The sequence below is a fragment of the Acipenser ruthenus genome, chromosome 5 (assembly GCF_902713425.1).
Source record: "Acipenser ruthenus chromosome 5, fAciRut3.2 maternal haplotype, whole genome shotgun sequence".
Classification (NCBI taxonomy): domain Eukaryota; kingdom Metazoa; phylum Chordata; class Actinopteri; order Acipenseriformes; family Acipenseridae; genus Acipenser; species Acipenser ruthenus.
The window spans coordinates 34065913-34082325 of NC_081193.1; the positions used below are offsets into that span (position 1 = coordinate 34065913).

A 16413-nucleotide genomic window follows, 5' to 3' on the forward strand; every position below is an offset into this window, starting at 1 on the left:
GTAGGACATATAGTAAATAATGTTCCTTTGTGATAACTGTATAGATTTCTTCTGTAATGCAAACCGTTAAGTGAGTAAACCTTAATTAAAATATAATTTATAGAAAGGGTTATGCAATAAACAATGCTGCTCTACATTAGCTCACAATTATGTATTCCCTCAGCCAATCAGAGTGCAATAGTCCCATTGTGTTCTGCTGTACCTAGGTTATTTATTGAGGCAGTATTCTCTCTCTCTCTCTCTCTCTCTCTCTCTCTCTCTCTCTCTCTCTCTCTCTCTCTCTCTCTCTCTCTCTGTATTAGAAAAAGTAAGTTTCCTATGTCAAAGGTCGGTTTTAAGCTTGAGATTATACATTTATTTGAATATGATAATTATAGTAAATAATATATTAATATTCAGCAATCCCTATAACTGCCTTTGTGGTACATAAAGCATACTGTATAAGCATAGGCGGCGTGTGAGTCTTTCATTTGGGAGGCTATTCCACATTTTTACCCCCTGCATTTACTGAGTTTGAAAAATACTCGGACTGATGACGGACATGAAAGCAGTAAACCGGATTCATTCTCCTGCGTCTTTTTGAGGACTTATACTGTATAGTAATTTATTGCACAAAACAGACCTCGAAACCACCACTCAGGGACAGTGTCGCCGAGAGCCGTCATGGACCCTGGGGAAGGATTGGCATGCTCCTAAGCCAAGCATTGATACTCGCTGTCTTCGCAGTGTCTGAGGAGGATCTGTTCAACTGATACAGTATGTTGGTAATGGGTTTGAAGGAAACTGTCAACGACGAGTAGATGTTTTAATATCTCAATTAAAATCTGCAGCAGGATAGTTTATTTTTTTCTCAAAGTAGTTATGTTTAAGTTATTGAATCATTATTTTGTACAAACTCCATGTGTGTAATTGAGTGGAAGCTTGCTTAACATCAAATAACATACGTTTCTTAGCATCAAAATGCATTTAAATGATGTTGCTATACACTATTTTATTTATCCCATGCCAAAAAGAAACCACTCATCTCCTGCTCTTAACTAATAACCTGTATTAGTAAATATATTTGTATTTTAAGCAATATAACCAATCATTCTCTAATTATGTTTACCACCAGCTGAAGAAAATACAGTTTTTCTAACAAACTGCTGTTGTTTTGAGCAAATTATAGATCTTAATACAATAATTCATACTGTGGTATATATTGTGCAAATTTAGGGTTCTTTTACATTTTTTAAATTATGATTTCTTAAAAAAAAAAAAAAATTGCTATGCCTTTTTTCAGCTTTTTGGTGTAGTAAATTATGAAATGTGAAAGTTAAAATCATTGCGTGAAAGGAAGTGTTTTGACAGCGCCTGCACTGGAGCCGCATACACAATTACACAACAGAAGCACATCGGATCGGTGTACAGTACTGGAGTTTTTTCTTTATTTTTATTTTTTTATGTGGTGGTGAGAACGCAAAGGTCTTGTGCAGGGCTACTTGCTTTAAAACATTTTATGTATTAAAAAAAATTAAACAATCCCCCTTCACCAGGGCCCCCTTCGGGGCGTTGGGCCCCGGGGAAATTTCCCCATCCTCCCCGCCCTCTTGGTGGGCCTGCTCAGGGATGCTATATATTTAACATTGTTTTTTTTTTCCAACATAAGGCGGCCAAATAAATGAAGTTTAACATAGCACTAGCTTGTACTAACATGTTCTGCATATTTAAGCAAATTAGAAAAACAGTAAGGATAACAAGCTGCACTGTTTTTTAAAAACTTTAAATCCGTTAACCTGTTCTGCAGTCCTTCAGGACCTACACCAATTTCGAACACCATTTCCATCACTTCACACCAATTTAAATCAATTATTAATACTGACTAACAAGCTTCTAAACATGCACTTACTATCGTACTTATAATTAAGGGGCATAATAAGGTATATTTGCAAAATAAATAACTGCACTCTTACTGTAAACTTTCGAATATCCATATGGGGCTCAGATCGGCGGGAAGAACTGACGTTAAACCAGCCAAGCATTGTCTCCTCAAATGACATTGAAATGCAACTAAATCCTGTATTTTGGACCTTGGTGATACTGCAACAAGACCATCATAGCCTTGTTTACCTGTGTATCTGAAAACTGTCTTTGGTAAGCAAAACCATTCATTTTCATCAGAATATTAAAATACGTTTTCATATTTAGAGTACAGTAAGAAGGCAGATGTGGTTTTCTGCTTTCCTTGCAGACACTTTTTCAGAAGTTCAAAAGACCCCGCTTTCACTCAAAATGGAGTGAAGGACTGGAAAAATCTAAAGAAAAAACTTCAGAAACATTTGTAATCTGGCACCACAAACAGTGTTCTGCAGTGAAAGTGTGTATAAGACTTGCATACAATTGCACTGCAGTGTGTAACAGAATCAATACCAAATAGTTTTTACATCAAGGTGTATAATAGTTGACAATAGAATATGTTTGCATAATGGGAGCTTTTTTACATTGCCCTATGAAATGCACAATTGTTTTCTGCTTTGTTTTTACATTAACCCTAATCTGGTCTAACTGTGGTTGGTGGTAGTGGTGTGGACTGCTGCAGTTATCCTAGCAATTACTTTATGTCACCTGCTGTGAATTCTGGGGCTTTGTGCTATAAACCATAGTTTAACCTTCTAACCCAGGTGTTAGATCAGCCAATCATAGTTCTAGTGGTGGGGGTGGAAGAAGCACCATGAGCATCCAAATCAACCTCACAGGCTGCTGTCCAGATATTGTGTTGATGAGGGCTGATTGAAAGCTTACTCCATGAATTGTGAAAGTCTTCTTCCTGAACATGCCATCTCTATCCTCAGAGAGTGGATTGAGAAGGTGGTGCACATGTTTAAATTCATGATAGTTAATGAGCTCAGATTTTGACAGTCACAGCATACAATTACCTTCCTCTGCAGAAGCTGCCATGTTGTGATGAGCAGTGCTACAGTAGGAGGCTGTGTGGTCCAGTGGTTAAAGAAAGGGGCTTGTAACCAGGAGGTTCCCGGTTCAAATCCCACCTCAGCCACTGACTCATTGTGTGACCCTGAGCAAGTCACTTAACCTCCTTGTGCTCCGTCTTTCGGGTGTGACATAATTGTAAGTGACTTTGCAGCTGATGCATAGTTCACACACCCTAGTCTCTGTAAGTCACCTTGGATAAAGGCGTCTGCTAAATAAACAAATAATAAACAAATAGTTAAAAATGGCAAAATAAGAAGTAGTTACAAAATGTTTTTAAGTATTTATGTTTTCTCATATTTCCCTTACATGCATATTGTTATTATCAATAGTAATTATAAATACAGCCATTTTTATAATGGGGGAGGGGATTCATTTTGGGGAGACAGTGCTTTCTTAAGCCCCATTTTCCAGCAAGCCATTGTTAATATTGTTTATGGAAAGCTTTTGTGGTATTCTATAATTCTGGGTTTCTTTGTAATTGCGGTATTCACACACTTATGGAAAGTATGGTTTAATCAGAGGTTTATGATCCCATATTCCAAATGTGGTCTGTCTCATTGAAAGGATTTTTAACATGATTTCCACAGAGACTCCAAAAGTGAAAAGACAGTGTTAAAAGGCAGGAATTAATCAATCCTGATTTTCAAGGATGACACATAACAGTGGAGAAAAAAAGAAACACATCTGCATGAATTACCTGCTAGTATGGAGTATGGAGTATTAGTTTATTATTAGGAGCCTTTTTCAAATGAGTGTTCTGTGTCGTGAGCCAGTGCTGTCTGTATTGAGTTAGAGGAGACGGTTGTCAGTGAGAATGAAAACAGAGATAAGCAACTCCAATCCCCTTCACACCAGTGACAGCAGTGGCCTCTGTCTGGCCAAACCCCTGGCCAAAAAAGGCAAGACAGAATGCTCTTGGTATTAAGTGCTCTAAGAATAAACGGGAGCAGTAATGGATAAGGTTACCTTGAGGCCCTGGTTTGATGCTCTGACCTATACCCCCACAAGGCTGTAATTATACTGGAAGAAGTTTGCAGGCTTTAACTGCATATTTCACTGCATGGGCTTTCAGGCTTCTTTTCCTGCTTTGCTCCCCGACCTGGAGCTAGATGCTACTATCAACCCCCCTTTTATGATGCAATAAGAGAAAGTGGCTGAGACCTGGTCTGGGACATTGCTATTTTAGAAAGAAGTTGAAACTCAAGACTTGGCAACAAGTGTCAAGGAAAGGTTTGGGGCTTTGCTAAAGGGGAAGGATTCTGGCAGGGGTCACAGAAGCAAAAAGGAATATAAATCTTTTACCTTCAAATATATTTTACAACCAAGGGAACTAAACTTGAGACCTCACAGCACCATGACTGAGATCACTGCTGAAGGTAATGTATATCAAATTTAAACTTTCTGAAGTTTTTCTATTCAGTAATGTCTTAGCCTCATCACAATCATGCGGTTACCTGTCCTGTTGTGCTGGTTACATAATCTTGATCTTAAAAACTTTGAAAGAGTGACATTTGGAAAGTTATTAAGTATGATTATTCCTGGGTACACCATGGGAGGATTAGATGACTATAGGTTTCTATAAATACTGCAGATCGTATTTCCCGACAAGGCATGTGTTAGGCAACCTGTAAAATGTGGGTGTGGAATCAATATTTATTGTATATCAGAGAACTTTTCATAGTAGACAAATGGAATCATTACTAATTATATATTTACTCAATCTATAGTTCACATACAATATAGAGTGATTTGCATGATATCGTATCTATGTAATTGCGATACATTTTTAACTGGCCTCTTATTACAAAATGTTTGTTCACAGGTATTATCATAGATGCATTGATCTGACTCCTATTTGCACCACTTAATGTCTCACGCTATTGTGGAACTCCAAGTACTTTTTATATGCCAACTGTGAAACTACCACTGCAATGTAATAATAATTAAGGTACTTCAAATATTGTATTCTGTCTGTTGTCAATACCAAGTAATGTGGCATAACATGATCTTAATAAATGCCTGCAAATACATTTTACTTTTTATGCTAAAGTTTGATTTCTGTCATTTAACTATGCTATATGTAAAATGATTACTAGTAACACTTGTGGTGCTTCATCTGTACAAACACAGGTTTGAAGATTTAAAAGGTATATTACTTTGGACAGTTGACTGAATTGAATGGAACTGGCATATGGTTTGTGCAAAGAGGTCCCTTAGTCAGCAGGTGGATGTAATTTCTAATTTGCTGTGTTGACAGCAGAGACTGCTGGAAAGTACTCAAACAGGTGGTTGAAGCTGGCAGATTCTAATGTAAAGCAGTGGACACTCATACTGTGGTGCTGAGTCAGACTTCAGTATCAATACTAACTGATACATTTTGTCTTTGGCACATACATTTGGCAGCTTGGTCGATATTTCCAAGAAATTCTCGGCATGATGGGTATAGTATATTGCTCTTATTACAAAGGATTGGGTGTTGTTTTTCGATAAGGTAGTGGGAGAAATTGAACAGGGTTGGAAAGTTACAGTAACACTGGACTACAGCTGTGAGACACCAATTATATACCAATTGCCTTTACTCTACAAATTTAATATCCCATTTTATGATTCAGCAATAACATAAAGGGAAATGTGGTATTATGAAACTTGGTTATCAAAAGAAATTAGCACTGATATATCACCAATGACAAAATAAACACATTACGTTCTAATATTATTAAGACCATGAGCTAGAAATGTACACAGCACAGGTTTACATTACCAGTTAATGGCATACAGTATTTCACTGAGAAAACACTCAAAGGATAGGTGTGGGATGGGCCCATGCAACCCAGCAGGACAGAGTTTATTGGGAACCCATGATGACCTCATTCAAAAGACATTTGCAGTGTAGAGTGCATAATGGGCAAACAACATTTTTGCAGAAGAGTGCCTTGTTAGAAGAAAAGGTGTAATTTAGACATAGATTAAAACACATTTCAGTTGACTTCCATAAAGTTATGTATTTATTTATTTATTTATTTATTTATTTATAATCAGTGATCATTTCAAGAACAGTTTATTGGCTGTTCAGATAATGTGTCCATAGGTGGACAATGGTTGGAAAATGAATATTACTCAACAAAATGCCTCATAACTCCAATTTAAGTATTGTTACAGTGCAGGTGTTTACCCTTTCCTTTTTTTTCTTTTTCTAAAAAGAGAAGGTTGTTTACAGTTGCATTTGCGCAAAGAACAAGAAAAGTGCAAGCCCATTGTTAAAAAATGAAGATAGCTGATTTATATTTTGATATTAAAATACTTGTGTCTCAAACTATAAAAATGTAAGTGTGCATGTACTTTACCAGGGACCGTTACCCTGAATTTACCTTTAATGTAATATTTAGAATATAATATGTACCCCATGCATTTTACATGGGGAGCATGACTGAGCAATTACATTTAACATCCCTTGTAAAACAAGCTCCTCTCATAAAACACACTCCTGTGGTAAAGCAAAAAGTATTTGGTAAGATCAGTAATACTTTAAACTGTGTTTAATATACCATATTCAGGGCAGTAGTGGGTCTGGAGCGAACCAGAGCGTTGCTGTTAACTGTTTATTAAATGTTGTTCATTTTGAGCTAAAGGTTATACATTAAGATCTTTATAACTGATGTAACGGGCAATGTTGTTTGATTCACTGGGATGCCTTTACGGGTTCTGTTCCTTCTCGGTGAGATGAGGTTAAAAGCTCTATAACCACAGATGCAGACAAACCTGGCTCTTCTGCATTGTGGCTAAGAAGCCTGCTAATAAAAACCTGATTTAATTTGCTAAACATTACTTTTTCAAATATATGATCGACTGGGAATTGATATCCATAGGGCTCTGATGTTTGCAGTTTGCAGTTTTAGCTGGCCTACAATATATTCACTAACAATTAACAGAAAAAGATATAATGTATATTAACATGTTTGTAGCTGGTTGTTAATAGTTACGAGGCCGTTCTAAAAATAAAGCGTGACAAAACAATGGTATTTAATTGAATTAAATGTCAAGGGTTAACTGTTTAGAATGTACCATGTTTTATTTAAAGACAGCTCTGGTACTTTTGTTTTCTGCCACTACACCCCTAACTATATTATCAATATATCAATTAAACATAAACTGTACACTTGTTATAAAGTCAGACAATCCCAATATAATTGTTTGGTTTTAGTCAGGGGTGAAATTCTCAACAAACAAGTGCAGGTACTCGTATGCGCAGCCAGGTGTAAACATTTTGAAATGTATACATATTGGTACACAATACATTTATAAATACAAAATAAGCCTTCAAAAATAATTGATCAAATATAACCAATTCACCATAAACAAAGAAGTTGAAAATACTGAAAGCTGTGTAATATAACACTTAAGATTTAAATGACGAGCATTAAGAAATATTACACTATGCTGTAACTGCTGTAGAGAGGGTTTTGTTTCAAGATATCCATAAAAAGGGATGATGTTATAAAAAGTGGTATAAAAAATATCTGTGTTATGAAAAAATTGTACAAAAAGGTCTAAGTCAAACAATGCACAATAGGGGCTAAAATAGCCCTCAAATGTATTATGTAACAGGCAGTACAACTACTAATGATGTACTTGGCCATTTTAATCTCCATAGTATTCTCTGAAATCATCCCCATACTTCCCAGACCCTGGGTGCTTACCTATAACAGGACCTGGCCATGCTACAATAATAGCCTTGGATTAGAACATATATCCCTGTTTCTTTTATTTATTTTGTAGTTATTACTTATCTTACCATAACATGCTCTGTGTGCTGCTCTGTTGTGTTTCTGTGTAGATTAATTACCATGATCTATTCCAGAAAAAAAAGAAATCATGCAGAAACAGTATAAAAGTACATTTTTTTATTTTATTTTATTTTATCCCTGGTATTTTGGTTTATGCACAAGAAACACAGTGGCAAAAGACACATTTTCATAAAGTAATGTCATTACTGTGGTTTATTTCTGTCTTTTTTTTTGGTCCACGCAAGTGAAAACTCACATTTGTCTTTTATAAACTCTTCAAAATGTTTTAGAAAAGGGGGCATTGAACCAAGAAAAAACACCTCACCATTTTGGTTTTCGTTTATTACAGTCCTCATAACAGAAAATACTAGGAACACAACAAAACAAAACATTGATCACTATGCTTAACATGTACCTTGCAAGTTGGGCCAGTGTTTGAAAAGTGTGAAGCACACCTCCATCTGTATCCCGATTCTGACTTGCTTACCAAATCTGAAGCTGCTCTTTGATCCTGTTTTTTTATGTATTGTTAATCCCTACTGTCCCACACATCACTTACCATTTTAGAAAATTTCGCACAAATTCTGACAATGTGGTAAATCGGTGCAAGGCAAAAAGCGTTGTGATAGTTATTTCTAATATTTATCAACTATGTAATTTATGACGAGCACTGACATGGATTTTTGCCTTCAAATTCATGTGCAGCAATGTTCGTTTCGAATATTTCAGATAGTTTCTCTGCCACACTATAGAAAATATTTATTAATTCATAATAATGATAATTACTCCACTGCTGTTTTCAAGTTGCACTGCTAAGGTCTTCTCTTGTTGATCAATGAATGAGCACTGACACAAAGAGAAACGGGTGGAGATTTGTGACTCATGCCAAAATGAAATCTGATCAGAATGAAAGCTCGGCCAATCAACATGCAGGCCACCATTAACGTCAGCAGTGTTATGCTGACGTTAATGGTGGCCAATAGCAGCTAACAGAAACAGAAGCAGTATGAGGAAACAGAATGCAAGCAGCATGGACTGTACTACATGAAATTGCATTTGAGAAACGTTGCGCTAGTGGACTGTGTGAGTGGATGGAATGCATCCGTGTTGGATGAAAAGCAGATTAAATAAGTCCTGGTACACAGTACTGGCATCAAAATAAGTCCCGGTATGGAGTACTGGTGAGTACCGGCAGAATTTCACCCCTGGTTTTAGTTTTCTCAAACACAAATAAAGGCTTGACTGTAAAATCCACAATCACTTTTTAACGTACTGGGGGAAAGTAACTGAGTGCAAATTTGTCACTATGGCACTAGATTCTAGCACCAGGAGCACCAACAACATTGCATTTTGGTGCCAGTAGATATGTTTCATTTATTTATTTATTTTATTCTCCTTAGCAACCATAGATGATGATAGTTTCTCATTGGGTCTGGACTACTGTCATGACCCACCCACACTCATCTGCATACACAAGACAGACGGTTTGTGTGGCGTGGTAAGTTGTGAGGGGGGCAGGTTAGGGCAGGGTTTCATAGTTTAGCACCAGTAGGCTAAACTTTCCAAAAAGTTTAACACCAATTTTCAAAACGATTTGCAGCACTGAACTAATGAGAGGGTGAGTGCTTTGTCAGCTATGATTACATTGTGGATAGATTTCAAGAAGTTTTATTATGAGCAATTATAGGGTGCTGCGATCGAGATATTCCTTCTTTTGTCTTCAGAGGCCAATGCAGTAATGCAACCCCAATAATGTTAGTGAAGAACATTAATGAAGCTCTGGTCCCAATGGTTATTGTCTACTATATTGCTATGCAAAATAATTTAAGCAGTGAGGTTCCTAGTGCTATTCCTAGTGCTCTGGTTGCATCAGAACAACCTCTGTGCCATCTAGGCTTGAGTTTGTGTGTAAGCCACTGATCCAGCATTCAAGACCCCCCCCCCCCCCACACACACCTTTTTTTTAGTAAGCTAATGAGAAATGTTCTGCATTTCTAAACATAAAAGGTTATTCTCTGTGCAGCCAAGATTCAGTTTGTTAATTATGCCTACAAATATCATTTGTAAGTAAATGTTAAGAGCATAAGAACATAAAAAAGTTTACAAACGAGAGGAAGCCATTCGGCCCATTTTGCTTGTTTGGTCGTTAGTAGATTATTGATCCCAGAATCTCCTCAAGCAGCTTCTTGAAGGATCTCAGGGTGTCAGCTTCAACAACACTACTGGGGAGTTGGTTCCAGACTCCCACAATTCACTGTGTAAAAAAGTGCCTCTTATTTTCTGTTCTGAATGCCCCTTTATCTAATCTCTATTTGTGACCCCTGGTCCTTGTTTCTTTTTTCAGGTCGAAAAAGGCCCCCTGAGTCGACATTGTCAATACCTTTTAGAATTTTGAATGCTTCAATCAGATTGCTGCATTTTTTTTTAGCTTGTCTGCATATTACATGCCTTTTAAACCCAGGATAATTCTGGTCACTCTTCTTTGCACTCTTTCTACAGCAGCAATGTCAATTTTTATAGCGAGGTGACTAGAACAGTTTTCAACAATCGAAAACTGCATGAGAAGTTATCTGTTGTTTGTTCAGCACTTCCGTTGATCCTGTAAGTTGAGGTTTTACAAAGGGACCATGACCCCATTCTAAGAGCTTAAGTTTACACAAGCCCTGCTGGCACAATACATGTATGATTATCTCAATGGAAGATAGAGACAAATACTGCAGTGGCAAAGCAGTGTTCAACTTTAGTTTATTTTATTATTTATTTATTTAGCAGACACCTTTAAACATCTTTAGACACCTTGAAAAATATTGTACACATGGTTTGTGTTTAAAAATCAAGCAATGGTACCTGATTGGTATTGAATCGTCTTGAGAGAGTTCTGTATGTCTCCCAGTATTTAACGAGAATACTGTATTTTTTAAAAAGCACTTCACCACCAGTGGTAGCATAACTTGAAATAGCCTAGGTATTTAATTTCGGGATTTTGTATTGTAATTGTCCTTCAGAAAAAAAAAAGGTACTGTATACTGACAAAAATGGCATTAAAATAAGCCCTTCCCTTGATGTTGAATTCCATAGCCTTGGACTAAAATAAATAAACAGCAGCATTATGTAGATCATATAGGAAAATATGTCCCATTGTGTTATGTTTCTTGAATTGTCAAGTTGATAGTCCATACTTATTGGTCTCCATTTCTAAAATGAGTTCAGTGTTACAGATTATTCTATTTTATAATTTGAAAAAATATTTCCAAAGAAGTTGGGCAATCATGTCTTTTGTTCTGTATGCACACTTAGAGCTATATTTAAGGATATTTCAGGTTAGTTTAGTCAGCTTTTGATTCGCTTGGCAGACATCAATTTTAGTTGTCTTTTGTAAAATCCTCCACATTTCCATTCTCAGACTGCACACTACTGAAATTAAATCCTTGCTAGCATTTTAGCATCATGTGCTATCAGGCATTCATAGCATCCAAAGGAAGAAATACATCTTGGGCAGCAGTGTGGAGTAGTGGTTAGGGCTCTGGACTCTTGACTGGAGGGTCATGGGTTCAATCCCCAGTGGGGGACACTGCTGTTGTACCCTTGAGCAAGATACTTTACCTAGATTGCTCCAGTAAAAACCCAACTGTATAAAAGGGTAATTGTATTGTGGCGGAGTGTCCCGCCCCTATTTATTATTATTTGTATTTTTGTTTGCGGCGCGGGTAAAAGCGCCGCGTCTTTTATTATTATTTAAAAACCCCGTGAGGATGCATGGCTGATCAGCTACTGATTATTTAAATAGCTGACAGTCATGCATCCTTACCAAACGCGTGCAGACTCTGGCCGGGGGATAATAAGATAATTACCAACTAGTTAAATCCCTCGGCCAGAGTATATAAACCAGCAGCTCTCTGCACTCGGGGTTGGGGTGTTGGAGTAGAGAGTACGGGGAGCAGAGAGAAGGAATAACATTTAAAAAACAATTGCTAATACGTGCTGGATTATCCAGCACGGCACTTACTTGTTTGTTTATTTATTCGTTTGGCCCTCGTGCCCTTTTGTGCTGGAGATGGCAGCAGCAGGGTCTCTCCCATATCCGCAGCCAGGTAGTTGAGCACCATGGCTGCGATGTCTGGGAGGGATGCTGGGTGGTGTTGCTGTTCCCAGGCCTCCCAGCGCTCCCCATCTCTTGCCCACAGGAGGTTGATCACTGCAGGGAGGGCTTCCTCATAATCCCTCCTCAGCTCCACCAGCCAGTCCCAGACTCCCTCAGAGGAGAGTGCATTCGTCCTCTTTGGAGGATGCAGGTCCTCCCTCACTGGACGCTCTGGCTCCTCTTTCTCCTGCCATGGAGGGGGTTGGTCGGGTGCTATGTGACCCACCTCCCCAACAGCGAAGCACCACTCCTCACCTTTCAAGCAGGTGGGGCAGACGTCCAGCATGGTTGAGCTACAGTGGGACCTGCGACCGGCCCCACGCTGCTGTAGCTGCTGCTTCCTCCGTCCGCTTCTTCCCATATTTATTTTTTTATTTTTATTTTTTTTTCCCCCAAAAAACACACAAAAAACACTTTGAAAAAAAAACGAACAAAAAAACGAGCTTTTCTTTCCTGGTCCGGCTATTGGAGGCGTTTGTTTTATCCCACTTCTGACACCATATGTGGCAGTCTGGCTCGCAGTGGTGTGGTGGATGACGTCACGGACCAGGAAGTAACTGACTCCAAAACAGTGGATGGGCGGGTGAAACCGAGTGCAAAAGCACTCAGCGTATTTAATAATAAACAAACAAAAGATTTAAACAAAATACAAACAAAAGGGCACGAGGGCCAAACGAATAAATAAACAAACAAGTAAGTGCCGTGCTGGATAATCCAGCACGTATTAGCAATTGTTTTTTAAATGTTATTCCTTCTCTCCGCTCCCCGTACTCTCTACTCCAACACCCCAACCCCGAGTGCAGAGAGCTGCTGGTTTATATACTCTGGCCGAGGGATTTAACTAGTTGGTAATTATCTTATTATCCCCCGGCCAGAGTCTGCACGCGTTTGGTAAGGATGCATGACTGTCAGCTATTTAAATAATCAGTAGCTGATCAGCCATGCATCCTCACGGGGTTTTTAAATAATAATAAAAGACGCGGCGCTTTTACCCGCGCCGCAAACAAAAATACAAATAATAATAAATAGGGGCGGGACACTCCGCCACATGTATGTAAATATAATGTGAAATATTGTATAATGTGATATCTTGTAACAATTGTAAGTCGCCCTGGATAAGGGCGTCGGCTAAGAAATAAATAATAATAAATAATCTTAGATGGGAAACATAAGCAAAGTAGGATTATAGCAGCACATGTCAAAACAGGCCAGTCTATTCAGTGTAATTCCCCTCTAATCCAAATGCATAAGCCAAAATCTGTCAGCAAAAAAATACAGAAAGGACAAAGGTCACCTTTGGAATGTTAACTACAATACAAGAAAGCAGTGATGTTAATATTATTATCGTCAACCCGCTTTCTCCTACTTCTCATTCTAAATGTTAGAAGAATATTTACTTAATTTGGAGAAGCTGCTACAGTGATCACAGAATCCATACAAATACCAGCCACACAAATACCACATGGTGTTGTTAAATGTCTACTGTTAACATTTGGAAGCAAGTGCAAAGGTAAAGGCAGCATTTCTGAGAGGAATACAACTGGAGTCATACAAAACTGTTCCAGAAGAATTGCACAACAATGAAGGTTATTGTAAATTGTTGAATGTTGATTTACTTCATAGTAAGAAGCAACAGGTCAAAGCGATTTTGCAGGCTTGCTTATAGTATGCAATACTCTCTGGTTACATATTCTTTGTTTTTCATAATACAGTTGGACTTTTTCTATTTGTTTCCACTTAAATGGCTGTCCTTTTCCAGTAGCGCCAAAACTTTAAGTGCTAGAGACTTAAACAGTTTAAGAAATGTGCCTCATTTAGTTGAAACAGTATGTACTGTATGTAGGCTATACTATACATAATTGTGAACACATTGGCTTCTATGAATTTGACTTTAGTAGCTATTGTACAACCAGCTGAATTTTGCAATGCTTTACATATGCAAACTTTGTCTTGAGTGTGCTGTTGATTCATTGGGTGAGATTTTCCAAGTAAGAAGAAATGACAGATGATCAATGGTACCAATAAAAAGGCAACAGTTTTCTTTGTTTCCTTCTAAATATAAAACCTGTATTGCATTAGTGACACAGAAAGAGGGTAATATTATTACTTTGCTTATTGCTACTCTTTCACATCAGTGACTGAGAGTGTTGTAATGTGACATTTCATCACTGCCACAAACTAAATGTGGTCTGACGCTCTTCTTTTTAACCCTGTGCAGGACGGGTGTCTGCCACCACCACAACTGTGACAGACAACAAGAATGGAACCATTCTGAAACCCTCAGCTAATGTGCCAAAAAAATCTGTGGCTGACGACTTAGTTTCAACATTCAGCTCCCCTACAGTATGGTTGCTTGTTGTAGCCTTAATTGTCACCTGGTCGGCTGTTGCTGTTGTCATGTTTGATTTAACCGATTACAAGAGTTATGTTGGTAAGTAATACATTTTTATGATGTTATAAAGTATCATATTACTTTCTGTGGCTTAAAGTCCATTTCGATGGTATAGCTAATTAGGTGATCATGTTGATCTGACACAAGAAGTAAAAGTGTACCAAGATGTGTGGTCCAAGTTTACCAAAGCTGCAATATAACATGGTCATGTTACATTTTCCACTAAATTATACCAGTCATGCTATGTTGACTTGTTACTACCTTCATCCATTATATCCTTCTTTACATTCAACCTATTAAAAACTGGAGACAACCTCTTCTTTCCTTCTTGAAATTTACTAGCCAAGCATTTCTCTATAAGCAGAATTGGCATGCTTAAGCTACTTGAAACAGTAAAATGTTATAATTGACATTTCAAATGCTGTTATAGCAGATGTAAAATAGATGGCATTTGTTTTAATAACGTTGTTGTTAAAAACGTTAAGAGCTGCTATTTTTTTCAGCATGGGGCTTCCTACATATGTTCACCATTTTGAAAATATTATAGGACACTTCCTTACTTACAGACCACAACTTTCATTCATTTTTTTTCATTCTTAGAACTGGATACTGTATATATGTCTATGTACAGAATATCACAGAGAAACTGGTTCATGCCTTTGTCTCATTAAGACTTGACTACTGAAATGCCCTGCTTGCTGGGGTGTCTAAGAACACCCTAAACTAAACAAATTGCAGTGCGTTCAAAACTCAGCAGCCAGGGTTTTGACTAGGTCTCGATTTGGTGATCATATTACCTCTGTTCTGGAATCCTTTGGCATCCTGTTAAGTTTTGCATTGATTTAAAAATCTTGCTATTGACTTTTTAAGGCTTTGAAGGGTGTGCCTCTCCCTTACATAACTGACCCTTTGTCTATTTATACCCCTAGACACAATTTGCAGTCTACTGATGTTGGTTTCTTATGTGTCCCCACGACCAGACTACGAACTGTGGGTGATAGGGCTTTCTGTTCCTATGCCCCTAGGTTGTGGAATGCCCTTCCCAAAGAAATTAGGCATTCTGAATCCTTGGGTGCTTTTTTAAAATCTTGCCTTAAAACGTATTTGTTTAAAATGGCTATTTTTTAGATTTAATGTTTGATATTTCTTATTGTCTATTTTTATTTGTGTTTTTATGTACAGCGCTTTGTGATGACTTGTCATGATAGGCGCTTTATAAATTTAAGATTATTATTGTTGTTATTGTCTAATCAATTTTATCATCAATACATTTTGGCATACCTATATGCAAAACTGTTGGTCTAACTTCATTTTGACATGCCTATTTTCAATAAAATGTAATTTGTAAATAACACATTTTATACATGAATTAATCTAATTTGAACCCCTATATTTATTTTATTTAATGATTTTAACAGGGAAGCCAATAAATGACCCCTGGGGGGAAAATACCAGTATGTTTATTTTACAGTTGAAGAGTTACCAGCTTGTGTGTCATCAATGCTGAAGGCCTACTCAGTAAAGCATAGTGATGCAATGAATTGAGCTGCCTCCTTAATGTATCTGCTGTGTATGGAACGTACTGTATTAGGCATCAAAAGGAGTTGCAACAGCATCATTGCCTTAAAGCATCAGGTGTGAATTAAGAGCTTACAATATGTATTTTAGAAATTGATATTTGACCAAATTGTTCCCAGGAATGTATTGAAATTCAGTAAATACTACCATTATTTTTGTAGTACCTGGGGAAACATGTATTATTATATACATACAAACATAGTTTTAACTTTCTTTCATATTTTCTTCAACTTTTTCAAAATATGTTTTTGTTATTCTTCTAGGGACATGGATTAATTTGGACAATGAGAAGTTTTCAAATAAAACCCATATAGTTTCACCCATCATCAATACCTGTTAAACATGAGGTTTTTGTCAAATTAAATTCCTTTCAATGTTTATTAAAATATAAAATGCAAGAATGGGAGGAAGAATAATCCATAATAAATTGTGATTGCTGCTCAAGAAGTTAAAGTGAGATGTGGATAGGCTGCTAGCATTTCATAATAATATTATTCATATACAAGTAGATGTACAATGTCTTTTTTGCACACTAAATTAGAGAG

The 16413-nt window shown here is 37.3% G+C and overlaps 1 protein-coding gene across 15 annotated transcripts in view; it reads left to right on the forward strand.

Moving 5' to 3' along the window:
- The first annotated feature begins 3922 nt into the window (after window positions 1-3922).
- LOC117403175 (triadin-like) overlaps window positions 3923-16413 on the forward strand; it is a 131685-nt gene continuing 119194 nt past the window's right edge. For 5 of the 15 annotated variants that reach the window (XM_059024061.1, XM_059024064.1, XM_059024065.1 and 2 more), the window contains exons 1-2: window positions 3926-4349; window positions 14117-14329. In XM_059024061.1, coding sequence (XP_058880044.1) covers window positions 4328-4349; window positions 14117-14329 — 235 coding nt within the window. In that variant the 5' untranslated portion in view covers window positions 3926-4327. Of the gene's footprint in view, window positions 4350-14116; window positions 14330-16413 lie in introns of all 15 variants that reach the window. The other 10 variants (XM_059024062.1, XM_059024067.1, XM_059024066.1 and 7 more) reach the window with 5 other exon arrangements.